Source organism: Balaenoptera borealis (genome assembly GCF_965194805.1).
Source record: "Balaenoptera borealis genome assembly, chromosome: 1".
NCBI lineage: Eukaryota > Metazoa > Chordata > Mammalia > Artiodactyla > Balaenopteridae > Balaenoptera > Balaenoptera borealis.
Genome location: NC_138860.1, coordinates 85,074,540 through 85,094,505, shown reverse-complemented (window position 1 = coordinate 85,094,505; position 19,966 = coordinate 85,074,540). Strand labels below are relative to the sequence as shown.

General features: G+C 44.8%; 1 protein-coding gene and 1 long non-coding RNA gene across 5 annotated transcripts in view; one reads left to right on the top strand and one right to left on the bottom strand.

Annotated features, from left to right (window-relative positions):
• Positions 1 to 1,060: 1,060 nt before the first annotated feature.
• On the bottom strand, positions 1,061 to 17,592 carry LOC309608088. Its single transcript, XR_014232641.1, has 2 exons — positions 17,477 to 17,592; positions 1,061 to 17,074 (listed from the first exon to the last, which is right to left on the bottom strand). It is a non-coding gene; the product is annotated as an uncharacterized lncRNA (long non-coding RNA).
• Positions 17,486 to 19,966, top strand: part of SNX27 (sorting nexin 27) — an 85,059-nt gene continuing 82,578 nt past the window's right edge. For 2 of the 4 annotated variants that reach the window (XM_082346714.1, XM_082346713.1), the window contains exon 1: positions 17,486 to 17,945. In XM_082346714.1, the coding sequence (XP_082202840.1) occupies positions 17,626 to 17,945 (320 nt within the window). In that variant the 5' untranslated portion in view covers positions 17,486 to 17,625. The remainder of the gene's footprint in view (positions 17,946 to 19,966) is intronic. The other 2 variants (XM_082346715.1, XM_082346716.1) reach the window with 2 other exon arrangements.

The following is a 19,966-nucleotide window of genomic DNA, read 5'->3' as shown; positions in this document are numbered from 1 at the left end:
CTCAGCTAATTCACATCCAGGCTTCAGGATGCACTGGAAACCTCCTTCCATTCCAGACCTGGGTTTGTCTTCTGACAGCCTGGGTTCTCTTCCTTCTCTGGAAGTCTTGCTTGGCCTGGGTGTATCTAGACTGTGCTTGTTCTCCGAATATTAAGAGGGTGGAAGCAGGGTGCGGTTGCCTGAGGTGCCAAGGCGACTTGCGTGGCTGGAAGGAGACAGGAGCGAGTGAGCCGCCGCACAGGAGAGGGGGGCTCTGGGCTGGGTCTCAAGGACGTGGTGGGATGAGCAGAGCTTCGGCTTGGAGATAATGAGGTGGTCTGGAAACGTTCTGGAGATTAGAACAAGAGCTCTAACGGCAGTTCCCTGGCGGTCCAGTGGTTAGGACTCTGCGCTTTCACTGCCTCGGGCCGGGGTTCGATCCCTGGTCAGGGAACTAAGAGCCCACAAGCCACGTGGCACGGCCAAAAAAAAACAAAAAACAAAACTAGAGCTCTAAGAGATTTCTGGGACCAAAAAGTGCCCCTGGTGTATATTTCCCCGAGTTTAGTTGTACCACTGCTGAAAGGAACAGGGGCTAAGAAGGGTCTATGGGAAGAAAAAGTAGCTGAGGGAAAGGTAGTTTATATCCTGGCAACTTTTCCATTAGAGATGGAGAACGGGGACTGGAGGAGGACAGAAGCAGAGCCCAGGGCCTGAGAAAGGGCGTGGTAAGAAGCTGCTCCTGACTTCAGCGGCCTGTTTATTGCCTGCGTTATGTCATTTGTAAGCCAACTCCTCTGTGCTCCTTGAATATGTTGTAGAGGGAAGATTGAGTCTGACTCCCTGGGACCTTTGCCATGACAGCCTGTTTATTTGAGCTGGGTATTTAGAGCTGCCCGGACACGCAGCCGTCATCAGCAGGCTGCTGTAAACCCGGAGCATCACCCCAACGTAGGAAAAGCTTGCAGGAGCACTCCTTGCCCCTGTCCTCCCACCTCTTCATTTGTCCCCTCCCTGAGTAGAAAAAAGCCTGACAGGGACATGGTATTTCAACCAAATGGTACATTGGACCTCTTTTGGGTTTTTTTTCTTCAGTTTTTTATTTTTTTTTTTTACTTTAAAAAAAAAAATCTTTATTGGAGTATAATTGCTTTACAATGTTGTGTTAGTTTCTGCTGTACAACAAAGCGAATCAGCTATATGTATACATATATCTCCCTATCCCCTCCCTCTGAGCCTCCCTCCCACCCTCCCTATCCCCCCCCACCAGGTGGTCACAAAGCACGGAGCTGATCTCCCTGTGCTATGTAGCAGCTTCCCACTAGCTATCTATTTTACATTTGGTAGCGTATATATGCCAGTGCTACTCTCTCACTTCCTCTTTTTTAAAACTAAGTATCTAAAGCCAAAAATTGATTGGCTTATTTTCAACTCTATTTAAAAAAATTTTGTATTATGAAATGTTCCAAGATGTACTCTGTAAAGATGCTTTGACATGATATGGCTTAAAGCAACTTAATTTGACTGAGGAGGGTAATATCCCTTGGGGGTAGAAAAGCAAATTTCTGTCTTTAATCAGCTCTTCAATGTGTGTTGCTGGTTTTTGTGGGGCCTCTGCTAATCCCGTGGGCTCCCTCATTCCTCATGGCCAAGCCTTGCGGAGCTCGGGCCTGAGTTTGTTCAGGCTCTGACCCAACAGCAGATGTTAGCCTAGGGCCCTTGGCCTCTTTTCCATGCTTCGATTTAGGACTCTCACTTCGCAAGGAGAAAGTGTTTCCTATCTTCCCTGTCCCAGTTCTAAGCCCCATGGCCTTTAAACTCAAAGTTGGAGACCTAAATATTCTCTAGCCCCTCTTTCTCCAAGGAAAATCCTTATCTAGCCTGAGGCTAAAGGAGATGTGTTTTTAAAAGGTGAGAAATTTCTAACTCTGTGTGCTCTGTGGGTTGGCAGTGAGACCTACTTTGAACTCTAAAATGTGTGTGGCCTTTCTTCTGGAATCTCTCTTCCTCTGGAGCCCTCTGGGACATGGGATTGAGGGTAGATGGTGGTAGGATAATTTATTTCCTGACCAGGTATTTGTCGCCAAGTCTTAGACCACAGGATCTCACAAGCTGAGGGGAAGGAAGTAATTTGTCCTCTTGACTTAATCTGTCAATTCAGGGGGGTCATTCTAGGCCAAACTCGCATAAGTCTGCAGGAGTTTGAGGACACTTATATCTGTTTTATATCTATTTCTATGTGTTTGTGTTTGAACTGGCCTGCTATGTAAAACATATGACTGTGGGGGAAAATTGGAAAAACACTGATGTTCAGGAAAAACTCAGTTTTTCACCTGTATGTCTCCTTTACTACATACACAGAACACTTCACTTCTGGTCACCAAGTATGTGGGGTTTTTTCCCCCTGTAACAGGCAGTTCTCTGCAACACCAGCTGGGTGTCCTACAATTTAACTCAATTCTGACACCATCTACCTGGAGATAAGGTTAAGGGCTCAGTCGCAAGAGACTGTCCCTCCCCAACCTCAGATGCCAACCGCAAGTAGCAGGTCCCTAGCTGGACTTTGGTCTGACTTGCCTGCAAACCAGAGGTTCCCACGACCCCCTCCTTGGGTTCGATTAATTCGCTAGAGAGGCTCACAGGACTCAGGGAAACACCTACTTACCTTTACCAGTTTATTAAAGGATATAATAAAGGATGCAGATGAACAGCCAGATGAAGAGATCCATAGGGTGAGGCCTGGGAGGGTCCCGAGTGCAGGAGGTTCAGTCTCGGTGAAGCTGGAGTGCATCACTCTCCCAGTATAAGGATGTGCTCACCCACCTGGAAGCTCTCCGAACCCCATACTGTTGGGATTTTATGGAGTCTTCCTCATGCAGGCATGATCAATCGTGAACTTCATTTCTAGCCCCTCTCCCCTCTCTGGATAAGTGAGGGACAGGGCTGAGAATTCCAAGCTTCTAATCATGGCTTGGTCTTTCTGGTGACCAGCCCCCATCTAGGAGCCCGGCCGGAGTCCCCTCATTAGAATAAAAGATGATCCTAGTGCATTTATCACTTAGGAATTGACAAGGGTGTTAGGAACCCTGTGCCAGGAACCCTGTGCCAGGAACCCAGGGCACAGACCAATACATAGGTTTTCTATTATCTCACAACTAGTCTGTAGATCTGTCTCCTTGGATATATTTTAATCTCAGGGTCAGGAGGACCAAAATTGACTTCCTTCGAAACTACCTTCCCTTTTCAACTCTCATACTTCCTCTTAGTAGAGAGAATCACTTTCTTCAGTGATTTAGAGCCATCTTTGACGCTTTGCATTTCTTTATTCCTTATATCTAGTTTGTCAATATGTCCTAATGTTTCCTCTTTTGAGATATCTCCCAGACTTGCCCCTTCCCATGTTCTCAGCCTCATCTTAGCCCATCTCTTTAAGCCTGGATTACCACAGAAGCCAGTCTTCACTGGTACCCCACCTCTAGCCTAACCTGCCCCAAATCCACCCACCTCACCACTGTCATTTGAATTTCTCCCAGATACATTTTCATCCTATCATCAGCGGGGTTATTTAGCCAGGACAAAAGAAGGCTGACGGAAACATGATAGCAGTCTCCAAGAGATGAAAATCTGTCCTGTAGAAGGAGGTGCAGTTTCACTCCACCTAGCTCCAGAGGGCAGAACTCAGACTTGTGGCTGGCACCTGCAGGGAGATGGGTAAGAAACAAACAGACAATTAGAGTGTCAGTTGGACTGTCTTGACAAGTTAGCAAGTTTCCCTACATATGCCAGTAATATCCCAGTTAGAAAACAATCTAAAATAACAAATACAAAATACCTAGAAATAAACTTTATTTGAAATGTCAGTGATCTATGTGAAGAAAATGACCACATTTTGTTGAAAAATATGGGAAACTTAATGAAGAAAAACTTTCCTGGATGGCAAAGTTTAAAATCGTAAAGATGTCAATTCTTCCTTAATTTATTTTTAGGCTTCGTATACTTACAGTGAAAATTCCAAGAGTCCTTTTAGAATTGGATATAATTATTTTAAAAATTCATCTGGAAAAATAAACAGGGGAGATGGCAAAGAAACTTTTGAAGACAGAGCTTAATTGGAGGATTATTGGCCTTGGCGGATAGTGAAATATTACATAGCTAGGCAGAAATAGACTCAATTTTATATAAGCATTAAAAAAAGGATAAAAGAAGCATTGCAACTCAATGGGGGAAAAGGCGTTTGAAGAGTTGGTTAAGAATTTAGAAAAAAAAGAAAAAAGAATTCTAACCTTAAACAGTACACCTGAATAAATTCTACGTAAATGAAAGAAATTAAATACTACAACTTAACTGTAGAAAAACTAGAAGAAAATACAAATGAATATCAACTCTGAGAGGAGATCCATTTAGAATTTTCGTATTAAAGGTCATGAAGGTATATGTCAATTATATCCCAGTAAAAAATAAAAATAAAGGTCATGAAGGAAAATATTTTAGTTCATAAAAATGTAAACTTTCTAAATTGAAAAACTAAAGAAGGCCAAAAAATGAGGAATTATTAGTGGCAAATATGATGAAGAGGCAACATTTTTGTTGATAAGCTCATATTGATAAAAGTACTAAGATCCTTCTAGATCACTGGTCAGGATAAGAATGGATAGTTCATACAAGAGTTCATATTCTTTTTTCTGCACATGTTTATTAGGCTCCTACTCTGTGCCTTGGACTGAGGATTCAGGTGGGTTTACGACAGTGAGCAAGACAGGCTCAGTCCTGTCCTTGGAGCCCTTACGTTAGGTGGGATAATGTGGGTTGCAAATCAGAGAAAATGCAGCTCCGATTGGCTTAAGCAATAAGGGATCAGTCTGACTGGCTCAGGTGACTAAAAAGTCCAGAGACGCTTTAGGCTCAGGTGAGCCTTCATAGAATAATTTGAGGTCTCACCAAAGACCCAGTTTTGTTCCATTTCTTCTCTCTGCACAAGAGATCTGTGCTTCTTATAATAGTGTAAAATGGGAAACATGTGTCCAACAAAAGAGAAATAGATAAGTACATGCAGATGCAGCCACTCTAGAATATTATGCATTCACTACAAATGGCCTTTATGAAGACTATGTCACATCAGGGAACTGTGCTTAGAATGTTAAGTGAAAAAAAGTAGGACACAAAATTTTATGGACACTTATTACAGCTTAGCAAAAGAAAAAAAAATGTTTCTAAAAAAAAGGCTAGGGCTTCCCTGGTGGCGCAGTGGTTGAGAATCTGCCTGCCAATGCAGAGGACACGGGTTCGAGTCCTGGTCTGGGAAGATCCCACGTGCCGCGGAGCAGCTGGGCCCATGAGCCAAAATTACTGAGCCTGCGCGTCTGGAGCCTGTGCTCCGCAACAGGAGAGGCCGCGATAGCGAGAGGCCCGCGCACCGCGATGAAGAGTGGTCCCCGCTTGCCACAACTGGAGAAAGCCCTCGCACAGAAACGAAGACCCAACACAGCCATAAATAAATAAATAAATAAATAATTTTTAAAAAAATTTATAAAAACTCCAGCAGAGACCTGTGGCAAGGCCCACCCTACTTATCTCCCCCTCCCCCTAACCTCCTACCACTTTCCAGCAGGATCTTCAGCTGGGCTCATCATCGCCCCCCTCCCCCCACCACGCCACATTTTTTCCCAGTGCAAGCTTTCTTTATGTCCTTTCTCTTTGAACCTACCTGCCCCAATCCCTCAGGGCCTGGTTCTAGCTCCACATTCTCCCCACCTTTCTCTGTTTCCTCTTATATCACTGTCTGCCTCTCTCACATTCGCATTTCACATGTTCCATTATCTATTTCTATTCATTTCATTTCTATCGATTTCTATTCCACATGGCGGTATTTTTTTCCTCTACTCACCTGACAAGATTCTAAACTTCTGGAGGACTGCAACCCTTTTCTATATTTTTCCATCCTGGCCTCCCCTAGCACCTGGCACATTATTGTACAAATAATAGTTTTTTTCTCTTCCTTATCCTCCTCATCTTTTTTTTTTTTCTCCTAACAATAACAACTAACATCTGTAAAGCAGTTTACAAAGTGTTTTCATGTACATTACATTCCACAAGCTGCATGATACGCCTGTATCAATTATCAATAAATATTTGATGGATTAATAGGGCAAAAGAGGAAGGCATTCCAGGTGAAGGAAATAACACCAGCAAACGTACAAAGAGAGGAACGATCCCGGCATGAACAGAAGGCAGTGTGGGAACACAACCCTGCTGGAGAGGGAAGAGTGAACACTATAGAAAATTTGGAAAATGAAGAATAAAGGTAACAAAAACCAACAGAAAAATAAATCCTGCCTTAACACTAACGTGGTTAGCAGTTAGGTGTATTTATTTCTAGCCTTCTTTTTTTTTTCTTTTCTTTTTTTAAAGTATTTGTTTATTTATTTATTTATGGCTGTGTTGGGTCTTCGATAATAATAAGATAATAATGTCTACCTAATAAGAACATTTACTGAGTGCTTACTGCCATTTAATTCCCATTTTACAGATGAGGAAATTGAGACACAGAGAAAGGATGCACAGATGTGTGGAACCAGGAGTCGGTCATAGAAAATCTTGTCCCAGAGTCCTTGTGAAACAGGAGGGAAGGGGGCAGGGCACAGCCTTTGAAAGAACGACATAGCCCGAGGACATGACATAAACTGATTTGAACCAAATGGGCCCAAGATGGCAGACAAGTTGACTTCCACTAGACCTTGAGCCTCAGTATATGCTCACTGTAACACATCAGCAAGCTAAATTACACACCCATAGGCACCATGACAGTTCCAAGGCTGACCATAAGGATCAAAAAGTGGGCGGTGGCCCAATTCCTGGAAATCCCCACCCCTTCCTGAAATAGCTGGAATACTCCTCCCATTCATTAGCCTATGAAATTACCCACCCTAATAAAAACTGACAAACCCATACCCTGGTGCCTTTCTCACCTTCTGAGGTGGCCCACACTCTGTCTGTGGAGTGTGTGTTTCTCTCTAAATAAGTCCACTTCTTACCTATCGCTTTGTCTCTCACTGAATTCTTTCTGCGATGAGACATCAAGAACCTGAGCTTCATTAAGTCCTGTGATCTCAGTTGGAAGACTGTGGGTTTTGGCCGCGTTCGAGTCCCGGCCGCATGGGTTTGAGTCCCAGTCAGGGTTTTGGCCGTGTTCGAGTCCCAGCATGTGGGTTCAAGTTCCAATCTGAGGTGCATGGTTTCACCTGTGCTTAATGGTGTGCCCTATAACTTCACAGGTGTGGCGATCGCCAATATAAAACCATATCTAAATATCATGTAATGTGTCTGGCAGTGTCAGCAGACACTGAATATGCTAATTATTGTTAATAAATCTTTTTGAGCATCTAATATGTCAGTGGTATAGGGTTGGGCTTTGGGGATATTAAGAGGAAAAGACTCTGCCCTCAAGTTACTCCGAGTCTTAATAACACCACCAGATATTTGTGTGCCAAGAGGCAAACAGACAATCATAAACTATCAGTGCTAAAGCAAACTTTAGAAAACATCCAATCCAACTCCCTCATTTTCCAGAGGAGAAAACTGAGGCCCAAAAGTGGGAGTGTGGTATGAGTAACTAAAGGTTGAAGCTTGGACAAAAATCCTGATCTCCTACAATGGAGTGGTGTGTCCTTGGCATTAAGAAAGTGTTCAAAAAAGACAAGAGAGATGGTCCTTATCCAAGACCTGTGTGCAATTACAAAGTGGCTTTCCTTGGGAAGCAGAAAATGGGAGAAGTGGTCACTGACGGATCACTTCTGGGAGAGAAGCCCACCAGATCCTCCCGGCTCAGCTGGCTCACCTGGTCTGCAACTTTTTAGCATTCTCTGTTTTCCTAAATTTCAACTGGCAGTTTCCTTTTGCTTTCCTGTCTTGTCATGAGGGTGGGTGTTCCATTCCTGCTGACTTCTCTAACTAGGGTGTGTCCTTAGCTAAATGACCATATCTCTCTTATCCTCAGGCTCCTTCTCCACCAAAAAACAACCACCACCACCAAAAAAAGGGGGTTCGGCCAAGGTTCCTTCCAGTTCTAAAATCACATGGGTCCTGGGACTTCCCTGGCGGTCCAGTGGTTAAGACTCTGTGCTTCCAATGCAGGGGGTGCGGGTTTGATCCTTGGTTGGGGAACTAAGATCCCACATGCTGGCGCTGGGGGGTGGCGGGGGGCACAGCAATGTTTCAGAGCACATTTCGTCAGCCAGTGAACCTGAAAACAAGAGGAGTTTCTTTGTTTGCAAAGCAGAGGTGCTTGCCACAAGAGGGCAGCAGGGCCTTGAGCACCTGGGCAGGTGCCTACCGTGGGCCCCACAGGAAGACAAGCAGGCTCTCTCCTCTGACCGTGCCTAGGCCCCCGGGGTTTTCCTATTGTAAATCCCAAACTCACTTATTTAGCAAAGGGCAGCCAGCCAGATTGGAGTGAGACAAGGGTGCAGTTTTGCAAATTAAGTCTAGCACCAGAAAGATGAAAGACCAGGCCTAAAAAGAAATTGGATTCTAGAAAAATAAATACTTTATGAAAAATTGAAAACGTATCCCTGTCCTAGTTTAAGTTGCCTACGGCTCACATCATCAGAGGCAGAGCTTTGAGAAGAGCTGGGAGTATTTTACAGACCAGTAAACATTTTAGCAGACTGAAAGGTTTAAAGCTCATTTGGAAGGCTTGTGTGTTAGACTAGCATTTCTCAGAGTTCCTTGAGAAATTTCAGTTCATTTTGCTCATGTTTAATAAGCTCTTAAGAAAGAATTCGTTCTGGAAGTTTCCAGAAAGCTCAGCCAAACCAACACTAAATTAATTAATTAATTAATTAAGGAGAGGATGAAAATAATCAAAATTTTCATGTGTTTACTGAATGAAGGGCACTGGCCTTGGCACCTGAAGGGTCTGAAAGGATGGAGAGGAAGCTCAGGGAGGGTGGAAAGGAGGGCTGGGTTCTGCCTTGGCTTATCCTCTTCAGAGTTCCACTCAGCAATAATCACATTTCAGATCATCACAACAGCCCAAAGATTCCACATGGCCTGCCCAAGGGCCTTTCAAATATATAAAAGAACTCTGTTCCTTGAGAAGACAGTTCCCATTAGATTATAATCTTGCAAAATACCTAGAACACCCACAGAACAGGATATATAAGGCCATGAGCTTTATATTGGAAGATAACATTGCTTATTCACCAGCAATAGAGCTAGAGCTTTGTTTTTGTCCCCCTCTCCCAGGGCCAAGGAGGGGTCATTGTTGGGATTAAGCTGCCCACTGCCTTACTCAACCAGCCTCATTTCTGAGCCTCTGCTACCTTGCCAGTTGTTTCCAAAACAGAAGGACTTGTCTTTCCTCACCTCTCTGCCTTTGCATATGCGATTCCCTCTGCCTGGAAATCTTTTCCCTGCCTTATCTTTCCAGCAAGCTTGTACTCATTCTTCCAAACCCCACTCAATGATACTGGTGAAATCTTCCCTGCCTCCCCAGAGAATCCCGAGAAGACAGCTAATCATCCTTCATCTGTGCTCCCAGAGCAGCTGGTATAAAACTTATCACATTGTACAGTAATTGTTTGTTTTCATGTCTGCTTCTCCCCTGAGACCTGAGAATTCCTAAAGGGCAGGGGCTGATGATTTATCCCCGTATCCTCAGTCCTATATTGCCTGGCACACTGTGCATGCTCAGTCAATGCTGGCTGAACGGAAATGGATTCTCTTTCCTGTAACCAGCAGGGTGTTTTGCAAGGTGACTGACCAGGATCACTGAACAAAAGACAATCATTCCTGAAGGGAGCCCTGGGGCACTTGCCTAGTATCAGGAGCTAAATACATATAACCGATTGCTAACATTCAATTGCATTGGAGGGCACACATCACTCAAAACTTGATGGAGGCCGTTTGTCTAGAATCCATTTTATTTACAGCAGATTACGTGTAAGGAGACACCTTCTGATAGTGTGACTAAGCTCTGGGACACGAATTTAAGGGAGCGGTGAGTGTTCCATGTTGAAGGTCTTTATAATCTATGATATGTTTTGGAAAAGACTGTCCAGAGTGAGTAGGTTAAATATGAGTAGATGATGGGAATTCCCTGGCGGTCCAGTGCTTAGGACCCTGTGCTTCCACTGCAGGGGGCATGGGTTCGATCCCTGGTCGGGGAACTAAGATCCCGCATGCCGCATGGCACAGCCAAAAACCAAAAAAACAACAAAAAAAACCCCAAATAAATATGAATAGAAGACCTCTGTTTTCGAGTTTATGTAATAGAATGGCTCAGCTCTGGGCTCTGGACCTGGGGGCAGGGGCTTTGGTAGCTGCAGCGGGAATGACCTGGTCCTCTAGGAATGGGTGTTTGGGTTGGATACATAGCTGCCATTTCTCTACACAGCAGCTTTGCCTCATTTGCAGACATCTGAGGGATCAGTAAATATTAGTACATATGTGTTGTCAGTAAATAGAGTTTGCGAGAGCTGCCAACACCCCCCGATGCTTTGTGCTTTTGCTTCTCTCTGGCTCCGAGTCTTCCTCTCTGCCTTCTTGTCCCAAAGCCTCTGGGCATGGATGTGGGGAGAGACAGCTGTATTGAAAAAGGACCAGAAGACAAAGGAAGGAAGGGGAAGGTAACCTTCAAGAGGAAAGTAAATGGGTATCGTCGTTGATTCCATTCCAGGCAGGGGATTCCCTTGCAGGGCATTTTTCGGAGACAGAATTTCTTGATCCGCGCCTCGGTCAAAATAACAATGAATATGAGGAAAGAGGAGAGAATGGCACATGATCTGGACAGAAGTGATAGCTGAGGCTGGGAAATGACTACCATCGACAAATCAAAATAGGTAAAAGTTCAACATTATGGTTATTAGAACCATGAATTTATATTGTACATTTTTCAAGTTTAGCACAATTTCTTTGCTCTATATCTTAAATAACCTCACTATTTTATTAATTTTTTGTGTGTGATAGAATATACACAGCATAGAACTTACCATTTTAACCCTTGTTAAGTGCACCTTTCCGTGGCATTAAGTACATTCACATTGTTGTGCGACCGTCACCGCCACCCGCCTCCAGAACTTTTTCACCTTCCCCGACTGAAACTCTATACCCGTTAAACACTAACTAACTCCCCGGTTCCTCCCCCATTAAGCTCCTGGAAACTACCATTCTCTCTGTCTGCATGAATTTGACTACTCTAGGAACCTCACTGTTTTGTAATTAAACTCTTTTCATGAGAGTGTCCTGCAAAATCTTATTTCTAAAAGTATCTCTACATATAGATGAAGTAGGTATCATCATGCCTAGTTTGTAGTTGGAGAAACCAAGCTGAAGAGAAGTTCAGTGCATCAGATACAAGTGGCTGCTTCCCCAAATCTATTCTGCCCTGTTCCCATTCCCTGTCACCCTTCTTTCTTTTGGCAAGTCCCAAATTTTGTTCTGGTATTCACAGGCAAGCTATGCACACAGGGAAGGGGCTACTCTTAGCCCCAGGAGTAAGTCTTGATGCATTTGAGTCAATCACAGTAATTTCAGTTCCTTTGCCAATGATTGGTGTAGGGGATTAGTAGGTGATACACTTTTGGCTTATGAGACATGAGAGAAAGTGGATGCAAGGATTCTAAAAAGGGTTTCTTTGTTTTGACAAATACACACTTCCTATTTTCTGCTTCTCAGTATGGTGGCCACATGTGTGAGTGATGCCTGGAGCTCAGCAGCCATTTTGGCACCATGAGAAGAATTAGCCACATCACCCAGATAATACACTGAAGATGGCAGAGGGGAAGATGGAAAGAATCTGGATCCTTTATCATGTGAATGAGCTTCTGAATTAACCAACTCTGGGACTCCCCACTTTTAGTCTTGCTATTTATGTGAGATCATAAATTTCCTTATTATTTAAACCACTTTTGCATTTTCTGTACTTGCAGCCAAAAGCATATTATTGATAAATGACTTGTTAAGGATTAAAGCTAAACAGGAACCAATGCAGAGGAACCAAGTCTCACATGCTTTTCCACTGGATGATGCTATTGACTCAGCATTGGTCTTTTTGTTATGAACTATCCCAACCTATTGTATTATTTCTGAACTGTTGGCTCTGGGAAGCAATTTCTAGGAAAAGGGACCCCTGGAAAATTGAGTTTCATTTTGAGAAAAGAAAGGGGAGGGGAGACACTGGAGAAAATGAAGAGAGACACAAATAACAGAGCGACAATTGCCTAGGGAGTTGCAACTGGAAGGATGGTAAAAAATGATATTTGGGAATAGCCCTGTGAAACATGCCAGTCAGGTGTGGTGAGACGGAATGGGAGAAAAAAGCCAGCCAGTATGGTTGTAAGAGCCAGGGAGCTTTTCTCTCCAATGGGGAACCCAGCAAATCTCAGAGAGCTGGTGTGTGACAAAGTAGAAGACAAGGGCATCATATGAAGATGACCAGGTAAAGGGCTTTGAAATACTGCAACTACAGAATCCTGATAGGGAACTAACATAATTATAATTACACACGAAGCTGACATCAACGCTCACTTACGTTAAACCTGTGGCAGATCGTACTAGCTATTCTTCAGAGTCTACACAGCAAACTTTCTTTTAGACATGTGAGCTGGGCATGTGATCCTGGTTTGGACAATCACAGTTCTTCATTCTCCAGGGAACTTCAATCAGTCCAGGCATATGACTCAAGGAATGGCCAAAGCCCTTCCCTAGGGAATTAGATACAGACACTGAGAAAAACAAGGTGTTTTTTGCGAATAGACAAAGAGAAACAGAGATGAGCAAAAATGAAAGGCAGAAGAAAAAGAGGGAGATGACCTCGAGTTCTCTGTGTCAAACCTTAACATCTAGGTTCCTATAGCATTTGCTTTAAATCTATGAGCTATCCCAGTGTGGCAGATTATGTTTTCCAGAAATGGCCACCATGATATATCCCATCCCATATACTCTAATTACAGTGCAACATCGATACTCCTTCCATAGAGTGGTGATGTCTATATCCCTTGCCCTTGCACCTGGACAGACCTTTATGACCACTTGGACCAAAAAAGTATGGTGGAAGTGATGCTATGTGACTTCTGACACTGAGTCATAAAAATGCCATACACTATTGCTTTATTCTCTTGGGACATCTGATTTTGGAAACCAGGCACCGTGCTTGAAGAAGCCAACAGCCACATGAAGAGACCATGTATAGGGTCATGCCAACAGCCCTAGATGAGGTCCCAGCAGACAGCCAGGCTCAACCACCAGAAATGAGACATTTCCAGATGAACCCAGCCATCGAGTCACCCCTAGCCTTTGTCTTCCCAACTGAGGCTCCAGACATCAAGGAGGGGCAGAGACAAGTCATCCCTATGTATCCTATCTGAATTCCTGACCCACAGAGTCCAATAGAATAATAAATTGATGGTTTTAGACCACTAAGCTTTGGGATGGTTTGTCACACAGCTACAATTAAGGAAATACCCAGTGTCCTCCTTAGCTATGTGAACCAATAAATTCTCTTTTTTGCTTAAGCTAATTTGAATTGAGTTTGTCACTTGCAACTAAAGGAATCTTGACTCATAAACCCTCTAGTCTCTAGGTCTTATCCACTCTAGCAAATCAGTTAATTCAGTTTACCAAAGAAGTGATTTTTCATGTGGTCTTCACAGAAAAAAGTACAGAAAGGTAGTGAAAATGAAAGAAGAGTCAGAATTAGTGCAAAGGCCTAAAAAAGGGCCCTCTTTTTGTTTTCTTCAACTCATGACTCCCTGGGAAATGGCATGCCTTATTTCCTCATTCACGCCATTTAATTTTTCTACTTAGGGTTGGGTGCTGGCCACTGATCTGCTGAGTGACTTTTGACAATCATTGTACCTTGCTGGATCTACTTCCTTTTTCAAAGGGTGATAGTGGAGGGAGCTATTCCTTTACCAGCAAAATGAGGAAATAGGGCTAGATGTGATATTAATTAGTATTTTTTAATTGGGTTATAATTGTTTTACAATGTTGTGTTAGTTTCTGCTGTACAACAAAGTGAATCAGCTATGTGTATACATATATCCCCTCCCTCTTGAGCCTCCCTCCCTATTAGTACTCTTAATAATAACTCTGTGCTAAGTATTAATATTATGTTAGGTGTTTCCCACATATTCTCATTTGGTCCCCAACATGTCCCTATGCAGCAGGTATTATTAGCCACTTTATGGTCTTTTCCTAGACTAACATTCTATCAACCTTTGTTGAGCTCCTTCTCTTGTGCCTCTCACTCTGATACACTCTGAAGGCATGACAAGTCACATGTGACAAGTTCCTTGTTTTCAAGAAGCTTATGTTCAGATTGGAAAGGTAAAGCTAAACTAAGTATTAAATTGATATAAACTGAGTAGCACTGACCATAGATGCAACAGGAGTTATATTCGTTATCTATTGTCCGGTAACAGATTACCACAAATTTAGTAGCTTAAAACAATACACATTTATTATCTCACAACTTTTGTGGTCTAGGAGTCAGGGTTCAGCTTAGCTGGGTCCTCTGCAGGGTCTCACAAGCCTGCAATCAAGGCACTGGCTGGGCTATGTTCCCTAGTGGAGCCAAGAATCCTCCTCCAAGCTCACGAGGTTGTTGGCAGAATTTCTTGCAGGCTTAGGACTGAGGGCCCTATTTTCTCGCTGTCCACTTGGGGCAACTCTCAGTTCCTAGAGGCTCCTGCAGTTCCCTGTCATGGGCCTTCTCCACCAGCAGTTCACAACATGGCAGCGTTTTTCTTTAGGGCCAGCAAGAGACTCTCGTCCCAGTCAGCTAAGAAGGAATGTTATATAATGTACCTGTAACCATGGGAGTGACACATCATCATCTTCACTATATTCTATTGCCTAGAAGCAAGTCACGGGTCCTGCCCACACTCAAGGGGAGGGTATTACACAAGCGTGTGACTCACTGAAGGGCAGATGGGGGTCACTGGAAGGTGTATTTGTTAAAGGGATTTAAAAAAGAGAGAGGGGACTTCCCTGGTGGCGCAGTGGTTAAGAATCCGCCTGACAATGCAGGGGACACGGGTTTGATCCCTGGTCCGGGAAGATCCCACATGCCACGGAGCAACTAAGCCCGTGCACCACAACTACTGAGCCTGCGCTCTAGAGCCCGCGAGCCACAGCTACTGGGCCTGCGTGCCACAACTACTGAAGCCCGCATGCCTAGAGCCTCTGCTCTGCAACAAGAGAAGCCACCGCAATAAGAAGGCCACACACCGCAATGAAGAGTAGCCCCCGCTCGCCACAACTAGAGAAAGCCCGTGCCCAGCAATGAAGACTCAACGCAGCCAAAAATTAAAAAAAAAAAAGTGCTTAGAAGAGTGGCACATACTTATGTTGAGAGAGACAGTCCTTCATGGGTCTTTCATGCTTCTACCCATCTTCCTGGGTATGACAAGAATGCAAAGCCCTGACTGCTTTTTACCAGGGTCATTTCTCAGGGTTATGTTTACAGTGAGCAGCTGTGAGTAATGAAGTAAGCTCTCCCTCCAGGACAAAGAACAGGTTTGCTTACTGCTTCCTACAAAACAGCAGGTTCCCCAGCTGTGTGTAAGCCCACCAAGTGCACAGCATTCATCTGAGCCTTTCATGTCATCCCTGTGGCACTTGGGGGGGCAAGAGGAATTGACACAAAGGGGCTGAAGCTCAAGTTGCTCCCTATGTCGCGAGTAAAAGTCCTTTACCTCTGACCCAGGAATCTTGTGTCTTTTATCAGCATCCGTGAACCGGTAACAGACTAATTTATTAGCCTGCCAGTAGAGTAAAATCAAATACCAGACTTGAGCAGTAAGTGCTTAAGTAAGCTATTTTTCATTATTGTTGCTCTTGCTCTTCTTACTTGCCTTTGCCAGGCATTCTGCACAATATCTGCAAGTTTGTGTTTGGGTAGGTAGCCAAAAAACATCAATTGCTGCCATATGCAAAGAACTCTACTGTGTTGTTGAGGGAAACAAAATGAATTTGAAATAATGGTAACTTCAAAATCATTGCTCAATACTGTATGTTATCATTTATACATGGAGTCTAAGAAATAAATCAAAGTAATGAATATAACAAAAAAGGAACAGACTCTCAGTTACAGAAAACAAACTAGTTGTTACCAGTGGGGAGAGGGAAGGGGGGAGGAGCATGTTAGGGGTAGGGGATTAAGAGGTACAAACTACTGTGTATAAAATAAATAAACTACAAGGATATATTGTGCAGCACAGGGAATATAGTCAATATTTTATAATAACTATAAATGGAGTACAATCTTTAAAAATTGTGAATCACTACGTTGTATACCTGAAACTTACATAATATTGTAAATCACCTATACTTCAATAAGAAAAAAAAATGGATATTTTAAAACTTAAAAAACAAAATCATTGCTCAATTGAAATTATTACTTGGCCACTCTAATATCCAGGTCTAAATCACTGAGACCATAGTTTCCTCTACATATGCTTTTTTTAAAAAAATTTATTTTATTTATTTATTTTTGGCTGCGTTGGGTCTTCGTTGCTGCGTGCGGGCTTCTCATTGCGGTGGCTTCTCTTGTTGCAGAGGACAGGCTCTAGGCATGCGGGCTTCAGTAGTTGTGGCACGCGGGCTCAGTAGTTGTGGCTCACAGGCTCTAGAGCGCAGGCTCAGTAGTTGTGGCGCACGGGCTTAGTTGCTCCGTGGCATGTGGGATCTTCCCGGACCAGTGCTCGAACCCATGTCCCCTGCATTGGCAGGCGGATTCTTAACCACTGCGCCACCAGGGAAGCCCTACATATGCTTTTTTACATAGATGGGGCAAGTTTTTATGTAGTTGCAATATATAAAAAGAAAATTGCGCAAAAATAACTGGGCCTCAGTTCCTGTTACTTAACAGCTGGATGACTTTGGTTCAGTCTCCCAATATGTGAAATAGAGAAGCGAATTCATGACTCAGTTGTCTCACAAGATTGTTGGGGTCATTCAATAAAATAATGTATATAGGGACTTCCCTGGTGGTCCAGTGGTTAAGACTCCCGCTTCCACGGGGGTGGGGTGGGGCTGAGGCGCCGATTCCATCACTGGTCAGGGAACTAAGATTTCGCCTGCCAGCCCGTGGGGCCTGAAAAAAAAAAGTATGTAGACACATAAGGTACTGAGCAAACGAATTGTTATAATTTAAGACTATGTTGAATCACAAACATCAAGTTGTCCTAATATTATTGTTTTTTAAAGGTTATGAAATGAAAGAAAAATAAAACATGCTCCACGTCAGCAGATGAATCTGTCACCTCCACTCCAGGCTGGGTTACCTGCTCACCATCCAAAAGGACACTCCTAAGAAGGGCTTGAAAGGTGAACTACAACCCCCAGCAGGCTTTGCGCCCAAATTGCGTCATATAACCTCAGCTCCGGCCCGGGCCCAGCCCTCTCCCCGCCCCCACCATTCAGAAACTACAACTCCCAGGAGGCTTCACGGCCTCTAAACCGTCTTCTTTCCCCCCGCCCCCTGTCTCCCCTTTACCCGCGCCGGCAGCTCCGTGGCCGACTCGGGTCCCGCTGTCGGCGGAGCGGGCGCGCGCGCCGGGGGTCGCGCGGCTACTGAGAAGGCCGAGCACGCGCGGAGGGAGTGGAGGCGTAGGGTGGTGGGAGTACGGCTCGCTCGCTCGCAAGATGGCGGATGAGGACGGGGAAGGGATTCACCCCTCAGCCCCTCACAGGAACGGAGGTGGCGGCGGCGGCGGCGGCGGTGGGGGGTCTGGGCTCCACTGCGCCGGGAACGGCGGCGGGGGAGGCGGCGGCCCGCGGGTCGTGCGCATCGTCAAGTCCGAGTCCGGCTACGGCTTCAACGTGCGGGGCCAAGTGAGCGAGGGCGGGCAACTGCGGAGCATCAACGGGGAGCTGTACGCGCCGCTGCAGCATGTGAGCGCCGTGCTGCCCGGGGGGGCGGCCGACCGGGCCGGGGTGCGCAAGGGGGACCGCATTCTGGAGGTGTGAGTATCGGGGCTGCCCGCCGCCCCACCCCTTCCCCTCTGTCTGTCCCTGCATTTCCCCTCTACCCCTGTCACCCTCAGGCCGCACCTCCCCTCAACCCCCGAACCGGCCCCCCGCCCCTCCATGGAGGTTGGCCCTTTTACCTCCGCACACCCTGGGTTTCTGAGACCCCCGCACCCTCCCTGTAATCTCCAGTGTCCCAGCGCCCCTACTGCTTTTACCCCTGCCCCCATTGCTTTGGCTTCTTTTCTGCCCCCTTGCCTTCCCCTTTGGCATGCTGCTTTCTGCTCCTCGGTGCCCCTTGCTTTCCTCTTGTTGAACCTCTTTCTGCTTCTAACTGACAGCATCTCCTTTTCTGACCCAGCCGCTGTGTGTCCTCCCCAAGTTCTCATCTTGAGCATCATAGTTTCTTGTTCTCCACCACTCCTTTTAGCCCCCGTGGACCGTCCCTTCTGCCCTCTAAACCAAATAGGCAGGACCTTTGGTCGGCTCCTACTTTTCTTCCGGAAACATCATCCCTCCACGCTGCACTCCTTTTTCTTCCCTTAGTTACCCTCTCCTTATGGTTAGGCACTCCCTATATTTTTCTGTCCTTCCGTGTGTCCCTTTCCTCCCCTCTTTTTTGTATTCATACTCTGAGAATACCTTCTTTTCTGACCCTTGCTTTTTTTTTTTGATGGTGGTGTCGTCTTTGACACGATAGTTTCTCTTCACAGTAGTCCCCTTGTCACACCAGTATTTTGAATCTAGTGTCTCCATCACCACATCCCTCTGAGAGCATCCCTGTTCTGGCCCCTGTCTTCACTCCTGCACCATACTCGTATTTCTTTTTAGTCGGGTTTATGGTAGAGCTCTCCTTAGCTCCTACTTCCCCCAAACTACAGCCCCTTTTGGGTCTTTGACCTCCCCACTTTTTTCAGGGCATGCCGTTTTCATTCTCTCCTCTAGTCTGTTCTCTTGTGATATCATGCTTGACTTTATCCTGTTCTTTCTCTCTGAGGTTGTTTTCCCTTCTTTCTCTTTTTAGGCTCCTTCATGTTGAAACCCATCCTCTTTCCTTGCTGCAGTCCCTCCCGCTTCATATTCCTTCATCCTTACTTCCTCACCGCATACCTTAAAGCTCTGGCAGGATGCTGCCCTGTCTTGCAGCTTCTTTGCAGACCTCCTCCTACTCCTTTAATCCAGGTGTTACATTTATGTTTTTATACTTTGTATTAAGATTTGTATAGTGATTGCTGATTGACTGGTAGGTGGTGTATGCTCTCATTGTCTCCATTCTCCTCAGCAGTCTTCAATCCTGTATCTCTCTCCTGCTTACTGACTCTATCTTGTATATTCTTGTTTCACACTTTTGCCCTCTCTTTCAGTGCTAGGATTTGCCCTCATGAATCTTTCTCTCTTTTTTGGCCGCTCCGCGCAGCTTGAGGGATCTTAGTTCCTCCACCAGGGATCGAACCCAGGCCCACCGCAGTGAAAGCGCAGAGTCCTAACCACTGGACCGCCAGGGAATTCCCTCTTTCTCATTACTATAAATGTTATTTTAACCATAATTTCCATAACCTTCAGTCTTTCCTCTAGTAGAACAGTAGGTTTATACAGTAGGTTTGATCAAGGTTTCAAGGGGATAAGTATTTTGAAGGACCTATAGAGTAGTCTATCCCTTCTTATTCAGCTTATGCCTCTTACCCTTACCCTTACCCTTGACATTTTTATTCTATGGTATCCATTCATTCTGTTTCCTCTTACCTTCCACCTCAAAAAAGAGTAGTTCACCAAAGTAAGTGAAGCTATTATACCTTTCCTCTGTCCTTCCTGTAAATAGGTGCGTTCGTTTTTCTGTTAATGTCCTATGACTTTTCTGGTATTCTGGCAATATATTCTTAATTTTTTGGGTGTCAGGGCATTCAGATACAGAATGCAGTAGTGACCTTTTGCTTTGTACCTGGGCACCTAATTCTTTTCTTTCTAGATAACTCAAGATCTGTGGCTGATGTTTCCTTCTGATAGAAGCTCTTGGAAT